At 46.7% G+C, this 15,546-nt stretch overlaps 1 protein-coding gene across 1 annotated transcript; it reads right to left on the reverse strand.

Annotated features, from left to right (window-relative positions):
• Positions 1-1,738: 1,738 nt before the first annotated feature.
• On the reverse strand, positions 1,739-15,098 carry LOC119404482 (pancreatic lipase-related protein 2). Its single transcript, XM_037670991.2, has 10 exons — positions 14,765-15,098; positions 13,102-13,379; positions 11,772-11,918; positions 10,116-10,224; positions 7,540-7,656; positions 6,475-6,606; positions 4,323-4,577; positions 3,459-3,579; positions 2,776-2,952; positions 1,739-1,849 (listed from the first exon to the last, which is right to left on the reverse strand). Exons 1-10 carry the CDS (start codon positions 14,853-14,855, stop codon positions 1,762-1,764), a joined length of 1,515 nt encoding a protein of 504 aa, XP_037526919.1. The 5' UTR covers positions 14,856-15,098; the 3' UTR covers positions 1,739-1,761.
• Positions 15,099-15,546: the final 448 nt, after the last annotated feature.

Here is a 15,546-nt window from a genome sequence, read left to right on the forward strand (position 1 = left end):
GGTTCATAAACAACTTAAGCTATCATGCACCAAACGCATTGCTTGTAATGGACTGAAAAAAATGTATACAAGGTGTTCTTTTTTAGACAATACAGATTTTTTATAAAAATCCTATAACAGTAAAGCTTCAGTCATTTTCGCACACGAACTCCACGTCGAGGGGGAAATACTTTGCCGCAGCTGAAATGACACTGCTGCGACTAATCAACCAAAACTCGTTAATTAACTTTTTAATTATTGACTTCAGGGCAGATGTTTATATTACAAGGTTGTCATGCGTCCCAATTTATGGCGTACCCGTATTTTTAGAAATCACAAAAGTTGAACGTAGTTCGAGATATTCGTCATCGAGTTTTAAGGGCGATATCGAAACTGATCGCGCAAGGAGCGCGAGCGCTCTGTTACGTCAGACTGGAACTACTCGTGACAAGGAAATGACGAAATTTGAATGAAGGCACCGCGGCCGTATCTTTTCGTGAAAAGCCGCAAGTCATCTCGCTTGTGCCAGCACATCTCCTTACTTTTTCTTGTGATGTTTGGTGCCAGACCCGTAGCCAGGAATTTTTTTAGCGGGAGGCCCACTTGCTGAAAACCTTGACTTTTTGAGAAAAACACCTATTTTGATCATTTATTTTTGGTAAAAACATGTACATCACCAAAATTTCAAGGGGGGGGGGGCTAGGCCCCGCCTGGCTACGGGTCTGTTTGGTCGCCCTTGAGGTTCGATTATGAATATTCAAAACTACGTGCCTCTTTTGTGATTTCTAAAAACTGGGCATGCCATAAATTATCATGCACCAAAACTTTCTAATATAAACAGCTGCACTCAAGTCATTAATTAAAATTTTATTTAACGCGTTTTTTTAATTAGTCGCGTCAACGACACTTTAGCTGAAGAAAAGTATTTCCACGTCGACATAGAGTTCGTGTGCGAAGACGGCAGGAGCCTGACTGTCATAGAATTTTTATAAAGAATCTGCATTGTCTAAAGAAAAAACCCTGTATAGTTCGTACTGAACTGCCTTACATGTTTGTACTGGCTGCTGGTAGGTGCTTTCGTGAAACTATAGACCTCTGCAACGGAAGCGGGGAGCACCTTTTTTCTAGACTGTGCATTGGAGTAGAAACGCAAATTATTTACTTCTATAGTCGGATAAAACTTTAGAAGTCCGCGGCATTTTCTCCTCAAAGGCGGATGCACACGGGCTTGCACCAATGGGCGCGCACTCCACACCTGACGTGATGCGCCGGACGGCCGGTGACTCCTCCTTCGGAGTACATTGCCCAGTGCAGGTGCGGGACTATTTCTTTAGTCGCGGAGGTGATCGGCTGCCGCGCTTCGGTCATCTGGGCGGGGCTCCTCCGGACTTCTTAAGTTGTATCCGACTATAGTGCCCCTTTAAACGGTCCCATCGCCATGTTTCGGCATTGCACGTGGGCAAACCTTAACCGTTTAATAAGTGCTTGCAACGGGACCTGCCGAAGGAATCCTTAAATGTTCCACAGCACTTGCAAGCGAGTGACCGTATTTTACCCGTATTCTTCCGGTGTTGTTCGATATCCCCATCAAGCCATAGCAAACTATATTGACTTGTCGGCCACATAGGAGAGATGAGTATGAAAGGATAAAACTTGCCATCCATTCCACAGTATAGCACGTCGCTACTGCGGAACAACGGTAAAGCTATAACATCGTTACCGGTTGGAGACTATGTTCTTATTGCAGCCATAGCTGTTCTTTCTTTTAATCTTACGAAAACGTTAGCACGGAGTCAAATGGGCACCCTCTCCCGGTGGAATACCAGCCTTGTCGTGGTAGCAGAAGGCCAACGTCTTATTCTTCTTGTCACTGTAATAGGAAGAGCCGAACATGAGGTGTCATTACTGTATAAAATAATTAGCCAAGTGTTCCTCCGACTAAAACAAGTCATGGTTTCATGATCTATCATAACTATTGCCTATAGTATATTCCTATCCTCCATGTAGGAAAATGATTAATTTCAGATGATAAACTGCAATAGCCGAGATATGATGTTCTTATATGGTCATGATTGTAACAATTACAAAGTTCATTTTACTTTAACTCGGCTACGTGTAGGATTGTTGGCTACGTTATGTCGACCATTCCATTATGCCAGTGCGTCATAACGCAACTGTGCGTACCGTCTGCAGATTTGGAAGCTCCCTATATGAAGGTATGATACGTATTTTCGACCTTCTTTCGTAAAGTTCTGGAGTTATACTAACTCGTACGTGATGCCAGGCCTGTATGTTGTATGTGCCCCAGATATTTAACGTCCAGGTGTTCCTTCCATATTATTATCTGATTTATGTTTCAGAACCCAGCATCTTTTTATGCTCGACCTACTTCCGAAAAGTAAAAGCGTAATAGCCGGCGCCTTACTTATGCGTCAACGTTCCTTATATTATCCCAATAGCACACAAACAATGTAATTTCAAGGAGCATGACGAAGTACTTCTCCACAAGACGCCTTAGAGTTATGTATTTAGAAACTAAATCTATGTTGAACTGCAGGAGTGAACCTAAATGGGCTGATTGGTACATCATTAAGACGGGAACAAACAGCGCTAGAGAACAAGCAGGGCGCTGATGAACGACGGACATCAGCGCACCGTCTGTCGTTCTCTCACAGTCCCGCGTGTATAGCGCTGCTTGTTCCCGTCTTCTGTATTGAGCCAAGGCCTCGTAGGAAGATGTCATCGTCATATGGACAGTGATATCTAAGATCAACGGCAAGCAACGAAAGGTCTTACTCTCTGTTGACCGGTTCGTTCATGGACAGCACGCGCACTCTCCACAGCTGCAGGTTTGTCCGGAAGAAAAGGTAACGACTGCTCTCGTACGAGAAGGAGGCCCTCAGGATTTTGCCCACGTTCTTGTCCGTCGTGACCAGGAACGGGTGTTGAGCCCTCGGATACAGCGTCAATGGCCTGCACGCGAGGTAGAATCGTTCACCCTCAGAGTACCACGCTTGTGTGCATAGGCAGAAGCGTCAGCCGCGGTGGGGATAGAAGGGGGAAATGCGCACTCATTTTTATTTGTCTGGTACAAGATAGAAGGGATTGGTGAGTGGGTGGGGGATGCAAAAACTGTACACATTACACTTCAGGGACAGCCGTAAGCTGCCGGTCGTAAGCATAGGTAGGCAAAAAAGGTAGAGCTCACTCAGACTCACTCAGGAAATATATTTCGCGCTTGGGGATTTTCGGGCTCAGACTCTCCAAAATTTTTCTCATCGGGACTCACTCAGACTCAGGAAATATTACTCACACGGACCGCCTCAGACTCAGGCTCACGGCTTGATCTGAGTCTGAGGGAGTCGACTGATGAGTGAGTTTGCCGACCTGTGCTCGCAAGTGTATATATCATCATGTTTATCTTTTGCATATCTATCTCCATCCCTGCTTTAACACCTTCCCGTTTGAGTGGTACGTACTTTTTGTTTATCTGAATGTCGGCACTCCGATGTTCGCCGTCCAAGGTGAGGGTGAAATATCCGGTCGCCGAGACAGTTTTGTCGTCCTTGTAGAGCTCGATAATCACGGAGTACTGAAAGGCTGAAAAAAAAAAAAAACGAGGAGAAAGATCATCATTTGGTCATTCAGAGTAAAGTAGAAGTAGCACGGACGAATTGAATACTTTAGTAGAGACGTGAACTCATGAGGAATTGCGTCTGTTGCTTCATTAGATGTTTCGTCCTGCTGTACGCGACAGTAAAGAAAGAAAGAAAGAAAGAAAGAAAGAAAGAAAGAAAGAAAGAAAGAAAGAAAGAAAGAAAGAAAGAAAGAAAGAAAGAAAGAAAGAAAGAAAGAAAGAAAGAAAGAAAGAAAGAAAGAAAGAAAGAAAGAAAGAAAGAAAGAAAGAAAGAAAGAAAGAAAGGCGCTCTTTTAGAATATTTGGAATCTTCATTCAGCGAAGCTCCCAGCGCGTCTGCGTAATTCCACCAATGCTCCGATTCCACCCGGTTTCTGTAAAAGGTGTGATGTCCACAATGGGGACGATAGTTTCTGAACTATCTTGAGTAAGAAGTTTTCCTTGATATGTATATGGAAATGAAATGGGAGCCGGAAGTGAGGCTATGGACCGGAAGTGGATTAAGAAACAGGAAGGAGGGACCGGATGTTGATCAAGAGACATGAAATGAAAACTTCAAGGGAATTAAGAAAGATCTCGCACGGATGCTGGAAAACTAACAAAGCTCTATTGCTGACGTCATTTCCGTCACGGAGATGTCGTTGGTAAATTTTTTGGTGAAACCCGGCATGAAACACTCTCGGGCTGAAACGCAATGGAAACTCACCGCAGTACGGGTACGCCGTCATGGTCGTCAGATACATGCGAACCGAGGTGTTGCTTTTGGGTTTCCACTTGTCCGCGTAGAACCCCATGCGCGCGCAGCGGGACCCGTCGTGGCCGCAGTCCGAGCACTGGCCCCGCTTGTACATGTGGTACGAAGGGCAGGCGAACGCCATCCACTTGCAGCTCCGGTCGCTCACCGTCTCCAGGTAGTACGTCACCGCCCGCTCGTGGTTACACACAACAGCAGAACGCATGGCTGCGGGTTCACGAAAGGCCGGTGCTTTGATGTCAACGCCGGAGACCAACGCTAAATCAATGCAGCTAAACGCAGCGGAATCTCAAAGCACCGCCGTTGATTCATGACGCTAATAAAGATGCATTTCCTGCTGTTCGCTTTGTACGACAAAACCGACGAAACCAACAAACAATTAAGCCAAGGAAAGCGTGGGGGATATTTCTTGTTTTTTAATTGTAGTTTATGATTATGACCTATATTGAAAGGAATTAAAGTGGACGAAAAAACACCCCTTCCGGCGGTGGGATCCGAACCCACAACCTTCGAGTTGCACATCCGATGCTCTGCTAATTGAGCTACAACGGAGGACGCTCCCTAGTCCACTTTGTTGGGTATTTATGTGCGCTTAATCTCTGGAAGCGTAATTCGAAGGTTGTGGGTTCACATTCAAACGACGCAAAGGGTGCTTTTTCGTCGACTTTAATTACTTTCAATTTGGGTCATAATTATTACACTACACTTAAAAATTTTTAAAATATGTCCCTTATACTTTCCTTGGCTTAACTGTCTGTTGGTTTCGTTGGCTGTGTATAACAAAGATACGAGCCCTTCGAACGATTCCCTTCTTTCGTACTGTTTGCTTTGTGTGTATTTTCTAATCGTAAATTTTCTTGTTTGTGCACGTTACTGTAATTTAATTTTTTTTTTCGCAACAGCGTGCCGATACGTCCGAAGCCAGCGCAAATATATTCAGTTCTCACGGATTATCTTCAACTTAAAAGATGAGAGTTTGTACAAGCCATTTTCAAATAACAGCGACATCGGAATGAGCAGCAGCCCTTTAGCGTTTAGAGTAGCAGAATTGGTATTAAGGGAGACGGAACACAGTCGGTGGCAGTGGATGTCAGCAAACGTCGAGAAAATAATATTACAGGCACGTGGTGGGATCCATTCATGATTCTGACTACTCAGCTAGAAACGCCCTATACACTCGCTCATTGCTGATGGACGGCCTAGTGTTTGGCTATCCTGGTGTGGCGGGATAATTAGAATGTGCGGTTTCATTTTGCTTTGTTTTTTATTCAACCGTTGCCTTCACAGTATATTCAAGTACTTTGTAAAGCCTTCGAGTCGTTGAAACGATAGTTTCCTACAATATTTACTAGCGGGAACTGTGGCGCTGAGATCGTTCAGACACCACGGGAAGGATGGAACAAATAGATCTGCTTAGTCTTCGCGCTTGCGGCTACGAACGCGCTTGTGGCTTTGTTTATTGCTGTGTTTTGGCTTTAGTTTCGGATAAAAGAACGGCTCGTTGTGAACCTCGTGAGCTGATTTGAATAGGTTAGCCTAAAAGGATCAAGGTGGTGAAGTGGGACTACTGAACTTCGTCTTGTGACAAAGCGGCTGCAGGCCACACGGAACCACACAGAGCCGAAAGAACAAAGCTTATAGGCAAATCAATGTACTACCCATCATTCCCATGTTGGCTGAAGCGCCATGCATTGCAGCTCCCATAGACACGGGCGCCAGATTTCCCTCTAGTGTAAGGCTAAGAAACTCTATGGTTGAAAGGACGTTCCACGTTTGACACCCTGGCCAAGAGTTGCTCTGACTAACATTGCCAGGCGTAATAACAGTAAAGACACACACTAACACCAAAGAAAACGAACAGGAAGATGGACCCCACTGTATCCCCTTGATGACAGAACGTTGCACGGGTCATCTAAAAAATACGGGTTCTCAGATCTTAGCAGCACAAGTTGTCTTTTCGCCTACTCTTACTTTCTTTTTTTTTAGTTCATAATTCTTACACACAAAGGGAACAGCTATATTCCCTAATACGCTTTCACTACCTGTTCGCTTCATACAGTTCACCTCTCGCAATGGACCCAGGGACATCGAAGGATTTGCTTACCTTGCATGATGCCTTTGTTGAAGGTGGACGATATGCTCGTTCCGAATGAACATCCGGGCATTTTACTTCCACCGTTAGGGTAGAAATCCAGGTGTCCAGTCGGTTCGTACATTCCGAGGCCTTCCCCTTTTACTGCGTACGGATGACAGAGCAATATTATCGTGATTTGCTTGAGTTACGCAACAACATTTAGGCGCCTAGAGCTAAAAAAAAAAAAGTTTTTATTTGCACTAGTGGTCCGTAATGTGACGTGACTTTACGCAGCTGTAGTTGAAGAAGATTCCGCGGATAGCGTCGTCGATCAGTGCGAAGCGCATGCACCGAAACTTCTGCTATATCAGTGAACTACTTTGGCAGTAGCTTGAGCAAACGTATCCATGAAATCATTTTGGAATATACCAAGTTTACAGCGCACACGACTGCGCCGACAGGACCCGTCTCGATGACTTCGGCCTCCGTGCAGACAGACTCTCTCGACTCGAGACAACGGTGATTTGCCGACTGCGGCTTGGTGTCGCTCTCATCAAATCTTTTGCCTTCCGAATCCGCATGGAAGACAGTGCTGCTTGAAATCACACTGCTGCAGCGAAGAAAATATCGAACGCGTCTTTTGTCTCTGTCCTCGCTGCAGTGCTAGCGGCCGTGTTGGCCCGCCGTGACGACAGGCCCCTAGCTGTCGGAACAGTCAGTACTAGAATGCCGACACGAACTGTCGTCGCACCGGAAAGCTACTAAGGCCTTATGGAACTTTTCGCGTGGCAATGACCTATTGGATAGGCTATAGTGCTCCCGTTCCGCACCTTACGCTTTTTCTTATTCGTTTGTTTGTTTTCTCGCGCCTACTCTTCGCTCTTCTGTCGATCTTTCTTCCATTCCTCCTCTCCCTAGTGTAAGATAGCAGACCTCATTTTATAATTCTGGTTGACCTTCCTCACTTTCCTTCATTTTTTATCTCTATCTTCGCGATAGTTTTGCACCCGCCAGGTATGCAATAAAGCACTACTACACGACAAACCACTACAAAGAGCGTTGGTCTTGGGTTACAGCGATGAAGGTATACCTCACCCAGATCGAGAACGGTCCCTCCGTCGGTGTGGAGAATGTCCACAAAGCGCGCATCGGTCGGGTCCAGCCGGACGAAAGCAGGCATGTGTTGGAAATACGGGTCCGCAGGATCCAAACCTGTGAGCAATGTAAGACAGCCATTACGGTATTAGGGCCCCAGGAGGACAAGCTGCGCCGCTAAGGCGTTCTATCCTGCCGGTTCCTGAGCGGCATCGAAACAAGTTTGTCTAGTGTGCTGACCCTGTGGTGTACAACATCCCGCTTTCGAGTAGGAGCCCCGCCACGGTGGTCTAGTGGTTATGGCGCTCGGCTGCTGACCAGAAGGTCGCGGGATCGAATCCCGGCCGCGGCGGCTGTATTTTCGATGGAGGCGAAAATGTTTGAGGCCCGTGTGCTTAGATTTAGGTGCACGTTAAAGAACCCCAGGCGGTCGAAATTTCCGGAGCCCTCCACTACGGCGTCTCTCACAATCATGACGTGGTTTTGGGACGTTAAACCCCAGATATTAATTAATTAATTTCGAGTAGGAAGCAATACATTGGGCAAATCGGGCGGCGTCTCAGTGAATGGCACCGGTGATTTCTTGGCGATTAATTGTCGGGATTGTGGCTGTAAACCTACGTTTATTCTTTGCACGATTGTGTCCCGTGGCCGGACACGGCCCATCGGCGAAATCACTGAGGCTGGGGCGATTGCAAAAGTGGGTGATACGTGCGCTAGTTCCGCTTCACCGGTCCACATCGACAAAGCCCTGACCTTCTTGGCGGCGGCATCACTTGACTCGTAACTGTTTTTTTTACAGCGAAAGCTGTTATGAGATCATTTCACCGGCGGTTTTTGGCGCCGTAGTTGTCCGCCGCCGCCGCCGCCACGGATGTCCGTAACCAGTATCGCTCGAAATAAGAAAAAAAAAAGAAATAAGAAAAAAGATTCTAGGATGGAACGAGGTTCGAACCTGGGCCCTCTGCGTGGGAGCCCAGTATTCAACCTCTGAGCCATGCCGGTGCTTAAAACTGCTTTGCAAAAAGGTCCTATAGAGGCTTCATGTCGGGAAGGATCCACATTAGCATATGCAATATAGCGTGGTAGAAGAGTAAAATAAGCACCAAGCGTCGCACAACACGAATTTTGTAACCAGGCGCCACACAATGCGAATAGCACACCGAGTAGGTTGTTGAATGCTTCAAACCCATTACAAAGGGATCTGCCATAATTCTTCGTCGTCATCAGGCACAGCATCAACAAAGTGCGCATAATGCCTTACATGCGTTTAGTAGGTGCTACGGCTCTCCGTAGAATGACGAAAAAGGCACAGTGCCTGCTGTCCTACTTCTCAAAAATTACAATAATTTATAGCGTAGTGGGTTCCTCGCAAGTGCACTTGTATTGGTTGCCAAGGAAGCCCATAAGCGCATGATCCATTTCCTCGGGGTCTCAGTAAAATTACAATGATTTAGAGCGTAGTGGGTTCCTCGCAAGTGCACTTGTATTGGTTGCCAAGGAAGCCCATAAGCGCATGATCCATTTCCTCGGGGTCTCAGTAAAGTTCTTCGCCCCCCCCCCCCCGTCTCTCTCCCTCGTCAACGTATGTTATACAGCATGACGGGAGAGGGAAATAGCGACCGGGCGTCACCCAATGCAAAATACATAACTGGTGGGCCATTTAATGCTTCCAACCCATTACAAAGGGCTGAGCCATAATTCTTCATCGTCATCAGTCGTCGCGCCAACACAGTGCACATAAGGCCTTACAGACGTGTAGCTGGTGCCTCGCTTCTCCGCAGAATGACGAATAATGGCTTAGTAGGTGCTTCCCAACTTCACAGAAATTGTGATTTATGGCGTAGTGTGTACCTTTCTAGTGTACTTGTATTGTAGCCCCAGGAGACCTTACAACGGGCTCTAGAAACGCCGCTCTTCCAGCTTTCGCTGCGACTGTGCTGCGGTTTCAGCGCAGGCCTGGCGTTTTTTTTACTACATGCACACGCAGGCGCAGTCGGTACTGTTTCAATAAATATAAACCGCTTCTGTGGCACCATACATTTATCTGCAAGTTAGCGCTGAGTGTGTCTTCTTCTATTTCGGCAATTTGTATTTCATTCCGCGATCATATTCAAGCAGTGGATAACTATCGTGCCTAGAATGCTGCTCTCATTATAACAGAGTGTCAGTAAGTGTCGCTGCGTTGGCAAGATGCAAACGTGTGGATGAGGCGAGAAGGAATCGAGTGAAGAGTGGCGAGCGAAAGAACTGCCGAAAACACGTCCGCAGTATTGAAAACACGTATGGCCGTTTATGTCAATGAATTGTCTTCTGTTATTATTGCGATAGCACATATCTGGACACACCCGGCGCATTTCTGCCGTTGGCGTCGGTGCCGCCGTGAAGTTCCACATAAAGACCGAATCGATAACACCGCTTGGCGAGTTGCATATTCTATGTGCCCGGGAAAGCGTGAGGGGGCTGCCGGAGGGGAGAGGGGGGGGGGGCAAGAATACTCTAATACGAAGTGTCTTCTCGCGGCAAGAATGGCGCTTTCGGTATTGCGAAAAATACGCAGGTGAAAAGGCACTGACCGGTTATTCGTCCAAGCCCGTGAATCCTCTCTCCCGCGTAGCCAGCGACGTGGGCTCCCAGACTGTGACCCATGATGTGGAAAGTTGACACGTTTGCCTTGAACACTTTCTGGAGCACAGGAAAGAAAATTGTAAATTGGTCATATATAGCGCTGCAAACATATAAGGAATCTCCTAATGGGTAGTGTAAATGGGTAGTGGTACCACCCCCCCCCCCCCCACACACACACACTCAAAAGTTTGCGGAACGCGAAATTTTCGATAAACCTATATTCCCGCTTTGTCATAGACCATAGCCTCCAAATAGATGTTCCAGCCTGTAATAGTTTTTGCAGCCTATACCTGCTAGGTTAGAAGCGCTGTGCACTAATAGAGCAGAAATTTGCATTTGCAGTGGAGCCCACGTTCCGTAAACTTTTGTGGGCGGGTGTACTTGGAGAAACAGTAACGAAGATAGATTGCTAGGCGACTTAGTCATTGATTTGACACTGAATAAAGGCGTGCCGCATTTAACGTTTGTTATTCACTCTCCCTCAGTTCGTCATCACTTTCCGCTTCCCCACGTGACTTCCGGGTCATGTCTCACTTCCGCCTTGACTTTTCGGTCAGCCACCTCCCCTATCTGGCTAAAAATGTAGTCGATTCTTAGTAATCACTGTTCAAGTGTTCCCTCGAACTCATTTCAAGATGCGTGTCGCTGCGACCAAGGCAACGCCGTACTGAGTGCGTAAGTCGTCTGTTTGTTATATAGTCGTCTGTGTGTATGTGCGTATGTGCGGATGTGTGTATAGTCGTCTGTTTGTTATAAAAAATTTGTCATTTTCTCTGACACCTGGCATACGTATAAAACGTGTCTTGAATACCGTACGCACGCGCAAACATCACTCTTCCCGCAACGCGTACAGCCCCCGGCACGCTTCAGGAATGCTCCGCAGCCTGGCTTGGACCGGCTGTTGGTCGGTATGTTTGCGGAGCTGACGACTGACGTCAGCACAAGCCGGTTTAGGCCCGGCTGCGGATCGTTCCTGTTAAGCGTGCTGACGGCTGTACGTGTGCAAAACAGTCGAAGTAGAAGCAAGCTGAACGAACATGATGCTTCGCATATCGTGCATGATTCCGGTTTAGGAAGGTTGCCGAACGCACGCGCTAAGGTATAGGGAACATCCTGCATATGGGGAGCGCGGATTTGGTTAGGAAGAAAGAACACTCAGCTTTCTTCCTAACCGCGCTCCCCTATGCAAGATGTCGAACCAACTAGCCCAACAACTGACCATTTTGAGGTATAGGGAAGACCCAGCAATTCTGGCCCAAAAAGACGAGTGCAGGTGCCAATGCCGTCAAAACGCTGAACTCATTTTGCGATGCCACTGGCCGTGTTGGTTCGCTTGCCAGTCATGCCAGCAAGAATGAGTGTTAATCTTTGTACAATTCTATGAATTATTCTTGGCACTTTAATGATGATACATAATACATACACTGTGATTGGTTTACTTCAAACATGGCCTGCTTTTTTCAGTGTTTTAAAGCTTTATCATAGCTAGACTCCCCCATCTATCACATTTGCGAAGGTCAGTTGCATCTGTATTGCCGTAGACTCTCTTATTGCGGTTATCCTCACAGAAAAGTACACGTGATATAGGCTCACGTATCACGTACCTGTAGCTTCTTAATCATGGCGGCTATCTCAGCGCCTACAAGCCGCGTGTTGGCTGTGGCTTGCGCGTAGGGCAGTCCATTCCCTCCTCGCCAATCAACGGTGATTACGTTGTAGTCGCCGGCCAATAACAAAGCATTCTTCATTTTCTGCGAGTAGAATAAGACCATAAGATAGGAATTTTCTTTCGTTCAACATGGAATTATGGCGCTATTTCAAGCAATGCCACTCGTCATTTGCACATTTCTCAGATTGATTCAGAATACAAGGGTAAGCCATTCGTCCAATAGCCTTTTTTTTTTCCTCTTCTTTTTTCGTTATCCCTCCTTACATCATGTGTTACATTGAATAATCTTTAAAGAACCTGAATTAAGTTATTTGGGTGCGCTGTTTCGCGTTACTTGGCTTGAGGTTATGATTATCTGTTGACCGAATACGGGGTGGATGGTGCGTTGTTGTTCGCGCTGCTTCAAATTTGAGGCCTTGGAAGCATCGTGACACCTTTTCCACTTATACTTCAGTCCACCTAAGTACGGGCATGTTTAGGCGAGTAAAAGTTTTTGGAAACTGTATTGTTCACGAATGTAATACACGACGCGTGTCTGCTTCGTCTGAACAGTATATAGTTGCATGCTTAATTTATTATTTTCAAGAATACTGAAAAGAAGCAAGGATTGTCTCCGCATCTCCCTTTTTTAATACACTTTTTGTGGTTTCATTGGTCAAGATAGACTCAAATAAACCATGACAATGATTAGGGTGATTTCGGGAAACCTCAGTGATGGTCAAACGGGTCAGCGTCCGGCTCCAATGTGGGAAATACGGGAGGTACTGGGTTTCATTCCCAGTGCCGTAGGGCACACGCGTGCTATTCTAATTCGCCTTTTTCCTTTTGCTGTACTGCCCTCTGTCGTTTTGGTAGAGGGCGGAGCCTTTAGGAGTAATCCGGGACAACCGGGATTGCAAGAACAAAAGCCTCCGAGATCGGAAGGCGTTTGGAGACCCTACCAAAGCGTTCCGCGAATTTCCCGCTAGGGAAAGGGCGCGTGCGCCGTGGCGCCGTGAAAAAAAAGTCTGATTGGGAGAGAGGTGCCCCGACTTGGCGCTCGGTGGCGAGGGAGAACATCTTGAGAAGGTGGCCTCTCCGCTCTCTACTAACTGTCACTCTCCCCATCCCTTCCAAGACGCTGCGCCGTGCTCCCTTATATGTTACACAAATGAGCGCCTTTCCTAATCTCCAACAGCTATCAGATGATGGTGTTGCTGAATTCACCAAATGGAAACAAGTAAAAGAGTTAAATATTATAACCCGATTCCAAGGCTACCTCTTACCGTCATCCACTGTCCGAAATACACCGCATCCAGCCATCCATGCGTGATGACCTTCGTGGGCCTGCTGGCGTTGAAAGGCAGCATCGAGTAGTCGCTGATGGGTGTCGACCACTTGATCATTTCCTCCTTGATCGGGTTCTTACGCGAGTAGAAGGCGAACATGGTGTTGATTAGGCTTCGCCCGTCGGGAAAGAAGTTGACGGGCCGGTAGAGAGCATGGAAGAAACCTTCAGACTCGAAGCATCCCAGCTCCTTGTAGCACTTCTTAACCTGTACACCTGCACAAGTTCGACGTACAATCGTGCTCAGTATGAGCTGCATCACGCGAGCGCGTGGCCGAGCGCACTGCAAGGTTGTACAGTAGCGCCGCACTGGGGCACGCACTCGCGTGTTGTAGCTCATACCATGGCCTCCGAGATTGCGCGCCGGCGGGTTTCTATGCCGGCACGCAATCTCCGAGGCCATGCTCATACTGAGCGCGATAGTGCACCCTCCCAGTTCCAGGTTGCCTGGTGCGTTTCCGATCTTAAGAAAAAAAACGAAAAAGCCAGAAAAGTGGTGTCTTTTTTGTCCCACAACAACAATCGTCGTCTATCTTGAGCACCTTTCCTGGCGATATCGCTGCGCGGCCGGCACTTCCAGGTCACGAACAGCGTGCGCGTTGTCAGCGTGACATAGCATTCTTGATAGAAAAGTGGCCCAGTCTTCAAGGAAGAAAATGCAAGCAAGTCAGGTGACAATTATTGCTGCGGGACAAAAAGACACCCTTTTTACTCGATCTTTTCTTAGAGTGCATCATGGCACCAATACCAAACTAGCTTCAATGTCGATATTTTCTCAGACATCCAGGCATTCTGAGAACGTCTCGACGTCTTAAAATTTGGAAAAGGAAGAGTCAGGTAGTACACTGTATGAAAAAAAAAGAGTACGTGTTACTCCTTTCGGTGAGCCCTGACTTCTCTGCGTATGACTCTGTTTAATGAGACACGTCAACTCTGACTTGATTCTCACGACTCTTCTACGTGAGTAGGCGGATCTCCAAAGAGAGTTCACGTGTCCTTTTAAAGAGAGTCATATACGTGACAAGTCAGGACTCAGGAAGAAAAAGTCAAATTACTTTTTTTAAGACTGTGCTGCGCACTAGTAATTCCTTGTATGGCTTCCAAATTGACAACGCAGTCATTGTCATATTTTTAAACTACATTCTACGAACCTATGTAGCCCTTTTACAGCTATGCACACTAACAGAAGCAATTTTACCTGTCACACTTTTGGGCCACACCTGACTTACCACATATACAGCAGTTTTTAAAGATGCACGTTAACTCTCTATCGGAGATGATTTTACTCCCGTATGAGAGTCGTGAGATGCACTACTCTCCCAAAGAGAGTAACGTGTACGTTTAGAGTGTGGCAAGCCAGGACGAACCAAATAGAGTAACAGGTATTCGTTTTTTTTTAAGTGTATTCCGCATTTACCCACTGTAGTTTAGTTGTCCTCGAGGACCTAACAAACACTGGCATGACGCTCTTTGGCCACATTTGGTCCTTGCGCCACAAAACACCCCAGCCACCACCACCACCACCGCCACAATCGTCATCACCAACAAAAGAGCAACAGCGCGTCAGTGAAAACAAATTTTTTTTTCGCTAGTATACTCACTTTCTTCCTCGATGTTGTTCGTATTTCCTGAAGCCGAGATGCGCACGCCGGAAATGAACGCGATCAGCGTAAAGACCAGCGTTTTTCCCATATTTCCAATTATCGTGGAAGATGGCTTATCATGTATGAGAAAAAGAAAGCAACGAGCCGTAGTTGTTAAGAGAACATATAAACTTATTTGCACTGCAATCAGTGCATCATCGCTACTATGTTCGTAACCTTGATCAAGATGTCCTCGAGCCTCGGCAGATACGTTTAGCGTTCCCTGGCTTTCGGCCAGGTACGCGACGACGCCAGATGCAAAGGTAGGAGACAATTATCTTCTGTTAAGGGGATCAGTTTTCTTTTTTTTCTATTTTGTGCAGGCAAACAGAACAATAGAGCATATTCTGGACGCCGAAACGCCTGCTTCGCCAGCGTGCGTCACCTGAGCGTTTGAACTGCCACGGTCGCATCAATCGTCGCATTTTCAGAGCTCTTGAGTGAGAACTCAATCGATAAGAACGTCGAACACGGGACAACACCTGTTGGCAGTGACAGCGGCAGCGTCTTCGGCTAAGACAGTTGAATATTGTTATGTGTTGTCTTCGCGTCAAAAATCCTTCTTTTATATTGTGTACTGACGGCTGCTGACTATAGCCCCATACGCTGCCCAAACAGCTCATAAGAGCAGCGTCGGTCACTGGAAAAGAGAATGTCAGTGTTAGTGATGAATACGAAAGAAATGACTTAGCATTACGTCGCGGTATGGGGGTTCAGCGGAGTCGACCAACTCTTTAACT

This window comes from Rhipicephalus sanguineus, chromosome 9, assembly GCF_013339695.2.
Source record: "Rhipicephalus sanguineus isolate Rsan-2018 chromosome 9, BIME_Rsan_1.4, whole genome shotgun sequence".
Classification (NCBI taxonomy): Eukaryota; Metazoa; Arthropoda; class Arachnida; order Ixodida; family Ixodidae; genus Rhipicephalus; species Rhipicephalus sanguineus.